The sequence below is a fragment of the Carlito syrichta genome, unplaced genomic scaffold, assembly GCF_000164805.1.
Source record: "Carlito syrichta isolate Samal-C Ts95f unplaced genomic scaffold, Tarsius_syrichta-2.0.1 Scaffold79433, whole genome shotgun sequence".
Taxonomy (NCBI): domain Eukaryota; kingdom Metazoa; phylum Chordata; class Mammalia; order Primates; family Tarsiidae; genus Carlito; species Carlito syrichta.
Window position 1 is genome coordinate 85,278 of NW_007023529.1, and position 12,485 is coordinate 97,762.

At 36.5% G+C, this 12,485-nt stretch overlaps 1 protein-coding gene across 1 annotated transcript in view; it reads left to right on the forward strand.

Moving 5' to 3' along the window:
- Positions 1-12,485, forward strand: part of ARID2 (AT-rich interaction domain 2) — an 88,471-nt gene that overhangs the window by 41,079 nt on the left and 34,907 nt on the right. Inside the window, exon 13 of the mRNA XM_008054622.2 lies at positions 10,061-10,209. Within this exon, the coding sequence (XP_008052813.1) occupies positions 10,061-10,209 (149 nt within the window). The remainder of the gene's footprint in view (positions 1-10,060; positions 10,210-12,485) is intronic.

Consider the following 12,485-nt stretch of genomic DNA (forward strand, 5'->3'; position numbering starts at 1 on the left):
GAGAGTTTAAAAGATGTATCTTAGTCTCCTTTTTAAGTTACTGAGATGGGAGTACGTGATCCTAAGAGATTCCCAGATAGGAAATTCTGTATTTGATTTTGACCTGAGTGCATTTTTGCATCCCTTTTTATGGTATTTTTGTAATAAGGATGACTCACATAAAAATTTTGTCAAGTGTGTGTTGTTGTTATATTTATGCATTGAATTACTTTCCTTTAGTCTTAACAAAAGTATTATTGCTCATAATTTCAGTATGTTTCAGGTGTTCTGCTATTCTTACTTTTGTGTTTTTCACTCCTATGCTCTTCTGTTACGTTTTTGCTATTCCCTTTTTAATGCCCACTATTGCATCTGTGTGCCAAAGAAAAGTATTTTCTAGGATCAGCACTAGTGAATTGAGGGTCCGGCCAGCTTGCGAAGATTCTAAGGGCAATCTTATATGCTATTTCCACACTTCATGGATTCATTTAACAGTTGCTACTACCTAGTTCCTAGATCAGTTCTTTTTCACTCTTTTTTCCCAATTCCTGCATAGCCAGAACCTTCTCTGCTAGCACAGTTCTGGAGTGGGTTTCTTCTCTGTACTTACAGTGACAACAGCAAGTCCATGGCATTAGTACCAAATCTAGGTATGGGAAACAAAACGCAAGATATAAGAATAAAAAGAAGAAGTCTTGCTTCAGAGTAGTTCTTGTACTAATATGCATCTTTCTTCATATGAACGGATAAAGCTAGACAGTGCTGCTCTGAGATGTAGTGGGATTTTAATTTTTGTTTATATTGTCTAGATCTATTTCAAAGTAACTAAGTTGTATAATCTTTAGTGGATGCTATATACATAGCAATAATTAATCCTGAGTTACTTGTAGAAAGTGCAAAATTATTTTTATTCAAACAAGCTTCCACAAGTTGAGCTTTTCACTTAAACACAATTTTTAAAAAATAGTGCAATATGTAGTACATAGGAGACATTGAATAAGTTGGGTTTTTCTATTCTTATATTTAATCATTTTCCAGTTCATCTTTATATGCCAGACTGCTTTTCCTCGTAGAATCTTTTATAATCCTAAATAGTTACAATAGGTCAAGTCAAATTAGAGAACTCTATTACTGTGGAATTGTTTCAGCAGCCCCCGTTTTTATGCCCTTAATCTTCCAGTGTGGTTATAGTCAGTAATGATATCACAATAATAAAGAATGAACAATAATACTAGCTAAGATTAGGACATGTGTTAAGGGACTTTGTACTAAAGCAGTTTCTCATTTAATCCTCACAACCACCCTATTGTTCTCCCCCCCCCCCCCCCCCGTTTTAGAGGTGAGGACTCAAGATGCTAAATAACTTGCCCAAGGTTACCAAGTAATATGAGGGGATACCAGAACAGAGACAAGGGTGCATCTGAAACCAAAACTCGTGATCTTAGTCCATTAACCTTTTTTCTCCATTATTCTAGAAGATTCTCTACAAAGCTCTAGAAAACTTTTATCTGTCATATTGTTTATTTGAACTATTGTGTTATAGGATATGATATAGTACTACTAAATGATAATTTTAGGACATTAATGCTAAAACTCTTAATTAGCACGTTGGACATATGTGTAGGTAATTCAAGCCATAAAATGAACACATTTTGTTCCAAAACTAGAAATCTGTATTAAGCTTTTATGCATTCTCCTGAAGGTTGTAGTTTATCTAAAATAGCTACATTCTTTATTTCTAAAATTGACATTTGATTTTCTTGTAGAAATTAAAAACTGCAATAAAAAGATATAGCATATGTGGTGTCCAAGAGAATGAGTTTTTATATAGCACTAAGCACAGTGTCTCCTACATATATGGGCACTCAATAGTGGTATAGATGTGCTTTATATATAAGTTGAAGTTACTATTAGGGCTACATATTTGGAACAGACGACCCCCCCCATAAAATAATCTGTTCAAGATGGCATCCTAAGTTTCTTTTGAAAGGTAGACTTGAGCCTTCTTAAGAGCCTGCTAGTTAGTGGGAAACCATTTCCATAGTTGCCCACAGTCTTTTAATTTCTTTATATCTTCTTTTTTTTTGAGTTGGAGTCTCATGTCACCCAGACTGGAGTGCAGTGGTCGCTCCCGGCCACTGCAGCCTCAACCTGCTGGACTCCTGCGATCCTTCCTCCTCAGCCTTCCAAGTAGCTGGAACTATAGGTGCACACTACCACGCCCGGCTAATTTTTGATTTATTGTAGAGATGAGGTCTTGCCAAGTTGCCCAGGCGGGTCTCTAACCCGCGGGTTCAGGCAGTCCACTTACCTCGGCCTCCCAAAGCACTGGGATTACAGACTGAGCCACCGAGCCTGGCCTATATCTTCTCTATATAGTCTTTATAAAGTTGCATTTAGACCTTGGTTTAACACCATTTTATTTACTATTTGAATTTAAAGGAGTAGACAAAATACAGGATTTTAAATGCGATTTTTCAGTGAAAGCTTATTATTGTCACCATTATAAGGGGTCTAGTGATGTTAAGGAGATACTTGGACCCCAGAAGCGACTTGCAGAATGCTCAGGACTGGAAAGACTAGAAGTGTCCTTGCTGAGAAAGGCTGACAGAGAATCGGTTCTCCTAGTATCATTATTATTCGTTTTTATTCTGTCTTTTTCTTCTCAGTTTTGTTCCTTTTCACCTCCATTAATCAGCTGTATTAATATCATTGCAAGTAAAAGAAGAATATATATGAAAGTGAATTATATAACCATAGCTTTTGTATTTAAGTAGTATTTAGCTGGACAGTTTATGTAAATATAAATTGTACCTACTTCAATGCAGATGTTTTTTATTTGTAGCTGCTTATTTTAATTATGCTATACTTGCAAGTTCATGTACAGCTTACAGGGTTCTGTTTCCAGAAGCCCCTGGCTCTCTTCCACTATTCATGAGTTGATATCTGCTAGAGGCAGAAAACTAGATTGGCATATTAAAAAATAAAAATGAATTTTAAAAAAATGAAAGTTATAAATAAGTACATAAAGACTTATTTTTTTCAGGATCATGAAAAATACATGTTGAACATACCAGTATGTGTTAATCCCATGATCTGATAACATGCCAAATTCTTGTATATAAGAATAGTTTACTTAAGGATGTACTTGTTTAGTCTGGGCATGGTAGCCCACACATGTAATTCCAGCACTTTGGAAGGAAGAAGCAGGGGAATCCCTTAAGGCCCAGGAGTTCCAGAGTAACCTGGGCAACATAACAAGACCTCATTTCTACAAAAAATAAAAAAATTAGCCAGGCTTAGTGATACACTCCTGTACTCCTAGCTACTTGGGAAGCTGAAACAGGAGGATTGTTTGAACCCAGGAGTTTGAAGCCACAGTGAACTATGATTGTGCCACTTTATTCCAGCCTGTGTGACAGAGCAAGACCCTGTCTCTAAAAAAGTAAAAATTAAAAGAAAAAGAATGTACCTTTCAAGATATTTTATATATACCTCTCTGCAGCTCAGGATGTAAACTATTTCTGATATGGTATAGTATATTACTAAATATTGGTATCTTTTTGGTCCATTTCTTTCTTTAAGAAAGTTACTCAATCCATCAGAAGGCAGATCTGTAGTCTCAAGGGGGCAGCAGTAACAGCCATAAAAAACCATCTTTGAAAGAACCAGAAGAATATCATTTCCATGTTTTTCTAAGAGTAGTTCTGTTCAGATTTGTAGACCAGTAGCACATTATAAAAACTAATAAAGGTATTACCACTAAACATAAATTTTTTTGTTTGTATTTTAATGTGTTCTTATAAAATAGGCTTGGTATGTCTTGATTTTTACTTAAGAGGAAAAATCTTGGTAGTCTAAGAAAATGAGGGAATGTTAAAGGTGAAAGAGAACTGGATATCTTGTTCAAAGCTCCCATTTTTAAGAGTTCATGTGACTTGCCCAAACTAAAAATAATCTCTTTTTCACTAATTTCTGTTGCTGTCTTGTGTTTTCTAAAGCCTTATGCACTTAGGCTAAGTATGTCTCATTTACATCACATTTAAAGTAAATGTAATTCATGTTCCTTATACAACTTTAAAAGTATTTTAAAAGTATTTTTTCTCACTCACCTCTTCTTTAGAATACATTTTCCCAGTTTCTTCACTTCAGCTTTAGGTGTCATGGTGTCTGACTTATTCACTATCCTATTTATCTTGACTGGTTCCATTCTTTAAGTGACTTTCGAAATGTACAGATAGAATTGAACAAAGTATTTCATTACAGTAAGTTAAGAATTTATTTTGAGAATAGATTATGACTTTGTTGCTTTTCTGATATTGATTGAAATGTTTAAACTTTAGTCTTTGTCAAAAGTTTTTAAGGTTTAAAAATATTAATAAGAAAGTAGGGATTTAAGAACATCAAATCAAAGTATTATCAGTGTTACTTAGAATTTTTAGCCATAGCTGGGCTCAGTGGCTCAGCCTGTAATCCCGTGCTTTGGGCGGCTGAGGTGAGTGGATTGCCTGAGCCCACGGGTTCTAGACCCACCCGGGCAACTTGGCGAGACCTCATCTCTACAATAAATCAAAAAATTAACTGGGCATGATAGCGCGCGCCTGTAGTTCCAGCTACTCGGAAGGCTGAGGCAGAAGGATTGCCGGAGCCCAGCAGTTCGAGGCTGTGGTGGCTGGGAGTGGCCACTGCACTCCAGTCTGGGTGACAGAGTGAGACTCCAACTCAAAAAAAAAAAAAAAAGAATTTTTATCCATGCAGTCGTCCCTCAATACACAGGTAGGATTGGTTTAGGAACTCCCCACGGGTACCAAAATCCATGGATGGTCAACTCCCTGAAATAAAATGGTACAGTATTTGCATGTAACTTAATGCACATTCTCCCATACACTTTAGATCATCTCTTGATTACTTATAATACCAGATACATTGCCTACACGTATCACTTGATTCACATGGGTTCAATACAGTACTCGGTGTGTTGCAGATTCAAGCATTGCTTTTTGGAACTTTGTGGCATTCTCTCCCCTTCCCCCAAATTTTCATCCATGGTTGGCTGAATCCACAGATGTGGAGCCCTCAGATAGATAAGGCCAACTGTAATTTACTCTTGAAAAGATGATAAAGGAAAGCAAGAATATAGTTTCTTATTTTACCAAAAAGAGCAACATCTTTGCCAAAAATAAAACTACTACGTTAACATTTTTATTTAATTTTACATTACAAAAGATTGTTTCACAACCTTTGCATGATTTTACATTTCTAGTGACTCACTAAAGTTGTACTTTTTTCACTTTGATTTAAAAAGCTGTGTGAAAAATGAGCTCAGTAGAATAGAGAAATGATGATAGAATATTCTTCAAGAACTGGTCATTTCAAAAAACAAGCCATTGAAACGTATTTTTACTTTTATATTTGAGTTATGGCTTTGGCTAATGTTTTGACAATTCACAGTAAAAAAGAATGTTAAGAGAAAGTAAACTTGGCATCCTAAAATAAATCTATTTTGCATTCTCATATAAAAGATTGATTCTTTAAACATGATTAATTTAATTGGTACTTTGAAAGATATGAAGTAGAAAAGTAGAACCAATAAACCCGTGTGTATCCATTACCTAGTTTCAAATATTATCAACATTTTGCCATTCTAGTTTCATCTATTCCCTACTACCATCGTTTGTTTTTTCTGTAATGCTTTAAAGTAAATCTCAAACATTATTTCATCAATTAATACTTCAGTATATATTCCTCTAATAGTTAGGACCTCTAAGTAGGTACTTAAAACCACAATACCAAATTATACCTAACAAAAGTTGTAATTTCTTAATATTACCTGACATCCAGTTTATGTTCATTGTTACCCCGTTGTCTTAAAAATACTTTTTTAACAGCTTGTTTGAATTAGGATCCCAAAATTTTATACACGTTGTATTTGGTTAATTTTTTATTCATTCTTAATTTAACAGCTTTAGTCATCTTACCATATCTGTCATTAGCATTTGGGATTAAATTCCTTGTTTTTAAATTTTAAATTCCCTGTTATTAAATTTGCTGTGTGACACTAGTAAGAGTTCCACAATGACCAAAAAAAACAAACACAAAAAGCCTAGAATCAAAGTTTGTTAGCACTTATAAAAACAAAATTAAGCTTATTTTACAAATATTGGACAGGACAGTCAACAAAATACCTATTTTAAATGATAATGCAGCCTGAACAGTCTTAATCCAAATATCTGAAATCTGAAATGCTTCAAAATCTGAAACGTTTTGAACATCGACGTGATAGTGTAAGTGGAAAATTCAAAAAAAAAGAAAGAAAATTCCACCCTGACCACATGTGACAGGATGTAGTCAACACTTAGATTAATGCACAGAATTATTAAAAATATTACATGAAGGGCAAACCCCTTCGGGTCACCTCCCACTGTGGGAGCTTTTCCATCATCTAAATAAATCCTGCTTTCTGTAAAAAAAAAAAAAAATGTATATATATATATATACACACACAAACACACAGACACATAAATTTAGCTTCAGACTTTGTATATAAGGTATATAGGAAGCATAAATGATATTTATGTTTAGAGTTGGGCCCCATCCCCAAGGTATCTCATTATGTTTATAAAAACATTCCAAAATCTGAAAAAAAATCTAAAAACCTGAAACACCTCTGATCCCAAGTATTTTGGATAAGGGGCACTCAATCTGTTATAGGGAACCAGAATATTTATTCTGAGGAAATTTGATACCTTTGACAAATTTATCCTTTAATTAAAATTATGGGTTTTTAAAAATAACTTGTCACTATTTAGTATTTGTGTTTGTTTCCAGTTATTAGAAGTTTTTAGATTTTCTTTTTACATTTTTTTTTTTTGAGTTGGAGTCTCTAATTTTTTGATTTATTGTAGAGATGAGGTCTCGCACTTTGCCTAGGTTGGTCTCGAACCCGTGGGCTCAGGCAGTCTTTCACCTCGGCCTCCCAAAGTGCTGGGATTATAGGCGTGAGCCACCGTGCATGGCCCTTGATTTTTTTTTTTTTTTTTCCCCTGAGTTGGAGTCTCACTCCGTCGCCCAGGCTGGAGTGCACTGGAATGCTCATGACCACCCCCCACCCCCCCCAGCATCGACCTGCTGGGTTCGAGTGATCCTTCCGCCTCAGCCTTCCAAGCATGCTGGAGCCACAGGTACGCGCCAGCACGCCCGGCTATCAAGGAAACAATTTTCAAAAATAAATACACTTGATTTGAATTTTATCTTTTCCTCCTTTCTCTTTTATAGCTTTTAGGATTTGCAGTTGAATAATTTTCAGGTCTGTGTTTCCAGCATTAAATTTTCAAATAGACGCTAAGGTCTGTCAGTCTTCCCAAACTGAACTCATCTTTCCTCCAAAATAGGGTTTCCCTCTGGACTTCTCTATTAGCACAACAGTAAGTTGCCATTTATTAAGACTCTAGAGCTAGGCTCTTCATGTAGAGTTTCTCTCGTTCTCTTATCTCATAAGTTAGATTTTATTACTTACGTTTTCTTTTATTTCTGAGTCGGAGTCTCACTCTGTCGTCCAGGCACGCTCGCGGCCGCCGTAGCCTCGCCCCGCTGGGCGAGTCGTCCAGGCACGCTCCTTCCGCCTCAGCTTTCCAAGTAGCCGGAACTGCAGGCGCGCGCTACCACGCCCGGCTGGTTTCTTTTGTTTTTTTTCCCCGGTAGAGAGGAGAGCTCTTCAAGTTGCCTGGGCTCGTCTAGAACCTGTGGACTCGAGCAATCCCCTCACCTCAGCCTTCCAAAATGCTGGGATTACAGGTTTGAGCCACCGCGCCTGACCATGACTCACATTTTAAAGATGAGAAAACTGAGGGTCAGAGAGGTTAAGTTGGTTGCTCAAGGATACATTGCTGGTTAAAAGAGTGAAAATGGCCGCGTTCGGTGGCTCAGCTTGTAATTCCAGCACATTGGGAGGCTGAGGTGAATGGATTGCCTGTGCCTGAGGTTCGAGACCAGCCTGGGCAACTAGGTGAGATCTGGTCTCTACAATAAATAAAAAATTATCCGGGCGCGGTAGCTCGCGCCTGTAGTTCCAACTGCTTGGAAGGCTGAGGAGGAAGGATCGCCGGAGCCCGGCAGGTCGAGCTAGGGTGGCCGTACAACAGTTGGGGCGACGGAGTGAGACTGACTCAAAAAAAAAAAAAAGATTGAAACCTTGAATCTGGGCTCAGTGGCTCAGCCTGTAATCCCAGCACTTTGAGAAGCCGAGGCGAGTGGATTGCCTGAGCCCGCGAGTTCGAGACCCACCTGGGCAACTTGGCGAGACCTCATCTGTACAATAAATCAAAAAATTAGCCGGGTGTGGTAGTGAGTGCCTGTAGTTCCGGCTACGTGGAAAGCTGAGGCGGAAGGATCGCTTGAGGAAGGACACTGAGGCGGAAGGAGCCCAGCAGGTCAACGCTGGGGTGGCCGTGAGTATGCCACTGCACTCCAGCTGGGGCGACGGAGTGAGACTCCAACTCAAAAAAAATTTTTTTTTTTAATCAGGTTGGAAAATCCTCATCCTGTCCGTGATATCTTTACTGCTCCAAGATGTTTTTCTTGCATGTGTGTTTTCTAACTATTGTAAATTCTTAAGAATAGGAATCTATTATAGTAACATCCATCTATTCCAAATACAGTTGTGTGCCATATAATGACATTTCTGTTGACAGTTGACCACATACAATACAATTGTGGTCCCATAAGGTTATAATATTATATTTTTACTATACCTTTCCTATGTTTAGATACACAAATAACATCGTGTTTGTGTTATAGTTACCTACAGTATTCAGTACAGTAATATGCAGTATAGGTTTGTAGCCTAGGAGTAATAGCCTATTCCATCTAGGTTTGTGTAAAATATTCTGATATATGCACAACAATGAAATCAACTAATGATGCATTTTTCAGAACATGTCCTATCGCTAAGCAATGTATGACGGTATTACTTTATAAGTGAACAGGTATTCAATATTTTCCTAGTTATAGTTTCTTGCTTCTGAGCAATACTTTCAAAATGATGTGCTGTCATTTCTATAAGAGATTCAATATTATTTTTGCCCATTGTGGGATTTCAGGAAAATGGATTGCCTAAAATTGATTTAAGCTATATTATAATTATTATTATTTTTCAGAGAGAAAGAGATGGGGTATAGAAGAAAATATATATAGGTTATATTTAATAGACTTTATGCTAACAATTAGAATCCTTTTACTACCATCGAAAGATATAATTGAGCAACTTCAAAGACTAAAATTGTTAAGCAGCTTACTTCAAATTAGTTAATACTTACGATATCCTACTTATATGGTAACATCATTTTTAACATTTTAAATTTAACAAATTTTCTTTGCTTTTTGCCACATTCTGTTTTATATTCTATTCTTTAGGAAATCTAAAAGGAAATATGCAAAGAAGTAGTTACTTGCAGTTGATAGATCTTGTCAAGAATATATATAAGTAAATCAAATGGGTACATTTATAGTCTATATAATTTCTCATTTAAAGCTATAATTGTAGGCTGGGCACAGTGGCTCATGCCTATAATCCAAGAACTTTGGAAGGCAGAGGGAAGAGGATTGCCTGAGCCCACAGGTTCAAAACCAGCCTGGGAACTTGGAGAGAGACGTCTCCACAATAAGTCAAAAAATTAGCATGGTGGCATGTGCCTATACTTTCAGCTGCTTGGAAGCCTGAGGTGGAATGTTCGCCTAAGTAGGTTGAGGCTGTGGTAGCCATGAGCTTGTCACTGCACTCTAGCCTGGGTGACAGAGTGAGACTTTAAAACAAAACAAAACAAAACTTTAATTGTGTTGTTTCTTTTCTCTGTAGTTTCATATTAAAAGACTCAGACTTTCTAAATATTTTGTTAAAATTTTATAAAATATTCTATAAAAATAGTTATATTTTTACTGAATTTTAGAAGATAATCTAAATTTACATAATGTAAATTTCACATGTTAGAACTGCAGAACTACTAATGTAATCAAACTTAGAAGACTGTACTATACAATATGAATGATTTTCAACGTGTCACTCTATGTTTGTTCTTTTTCTCAGAACACTCCCATGCCACTTTCACCAGCTGTGCAAGTGCAAGGCCAGCCTAACAGCTCTCAGCCGGCTCCGTTCAGTGCATCCAGTCAACATGGAGACCCAGCGAGAAAGCCTGGACAGAACTTCATGTGTCTGTGGCAGTCTTGTAAAAAGTAAATGGCAAATTTATTTGACATATAAAAGTATTCTTTTTTGGAATGATTTTATTTACATTTCTGTCGTGTAGTTTTGTGAAAATTTTCTTTTGAAATCACAGGTATTTTATGTTGAGTTATACTGATGTGGATCGAGTGGCCCCTGAGCTAAGAAATTTATGTAAATGGCAGAAAGAACTTCATTGCCTAATGGTGGGTTGTTGAGGAACGTGATTCAGCATTAGTTTTTCATAAAAGAAAATTAGTTAAGAATTTGATAATATAGTTGGTTATGAAAAAGAGGTTCATTTTCAAGTGACTTGAACTTAGGAGCAGCTATAGAATTTCTCTATAGTAGACACTTAGAAGCAATAATCTGTTAAAAGAAGAATAACATCTTAAATTTGAGTTTGGCGCAGACACCCATGAAAATTATTTTTAAAACCATACCATTTCACAATTTATTAACTAAGGTGAACTTTTAAAAATAAACCTTTCTTTCTTAGACTTGAAGGAAAACTTGAGAAAAGTGTTGGTTAAAATAAAAATTTTAATTCCTTTAACAGTACGTAACCAAGACCCTTTGCCTGGAGTCATTTGTTAGAGTTCTAGGACTAAGACACTTGCTTAATAGACATAATACCCTTCACTTCTTAGATATCAGAGATTCCGTTTCATTCTTTATAATTGATAGCAGAAATCACCGTATCTTTAAAAAATCTGTATTTGCTGCTACAGTGTCTCACATACCTGTAATGCTAGCACTTTGGGAGGCTGAAGTGGGAGAATCACTTTAGGCTGGGAGTTTGAGACTAGCCTGGGCAACACAGCAAGATCTTTTTTCTACAAAAAATAAAAAAATAATAAAAAATTAGCTGGGTGTGGTGACATGTGCCTGTAGTCCCAGCTTGGGAGACTGAGGTGGGAGGGTCACTTGACCCCAGGAGTTGGAGTCTGTGATGAGCTATGATCATGCCACTACACTTCAGCCTGGGAGATAGAGTGAGGCCTCGACTCAAAAAAAAATTACAAAAATATATATATTATGTATGTATATATGTTTGTTATTCATAATTTTATGGTATGTTATAGGAATGGTACTTCCTTATAAACTTTATATTCCAATTTGTTGTAGGATTGTGGTTATCTATGTAGCCTAGGGATTATTAATAGTATACAAAATTTCTGTAAGCCAGTGTTCATCAAACTTTAAATCTCAGCCCAGTAGTGGGGTCATGAAATCATTTTAGTGCATCTTGACCAGTAGGTTTTTATTTTTCTTTTTAATGAAAAAACTGAATATGATATATCATATTCTGTACTATTAGTATGGGTAAGTATTGTTTTCAGTTTTATGTATAGAGAGAGAGAGACATAATACCTTTCATATATTATATATGGATGACATATGTATGTGTACTTGATCATAGTGTAAAATCCATTTGTCAAAAAAGTTACTTAAAAATCAGTGCTTTGTTTCTGATTTTTTTCCATTTAATTTGACTGTCTCTCTTAGAAAGTATGTGTTGTAAGTTAATTTGAAGCTTTCTTCACTGAATATTAATTTTCTTTTCATTTGTTTCAAGATTTTTTTTCTCTCCATGGCAAATAGTAGCTGATGGAGTAGGTAGTATGTGAAAGCTGTTTGTTACTTTAAAAAGCTTAAGGAGGCCAGGCTCTGTGGCTCAGCCTATAATCCCAGCACTTTGGGAGGCCAAGATGAGTGGATTGCTTGAGCCCGTGGGTTCAAGACCAGCCCAGGCAACTTGGTGAGACCGTGTCTCAACAATAAATCAAAAATTAGCCGAGCGGGGTAGCACATGCCTGTAGTTCCGGCTACTTGGAAGGCTGAGGCAGAAGGATCGCCTGAAACCATCAGGTCGACACTGGGGTGGCCGTGAGCATGCCACTATACTATAACCTGGGTGATGGAGTGAGACTCCAATAAAAAAAAAATTTAAGAGGTGGTATGTGGTGCATGTGCCTGTAGTCGCAGCTACTTGGGAGGCTGAGGTGGGACGATCGCTTGAGCCCGGGAATTTGTTACAGTGAGCTATGATCATGCCACTGCACTCAGACTCCGGCTTTGGCAATAGAGTAAGATTCCCATGTCTCAAAAAACAAAAACAGAACTTTCTTTGTTTTCATCAGATTTAAAATTAAAATTAAATTATTTCCTTCACGAATACTGTAAAATTCTTAGTATTTAAAGCTGAAAGAGCATGTGTGATCTCTTCTTTCATAGAATTAAAAGTGACCTTAAGTATACATTTAACCTGTTTTTAGTTCTGTAG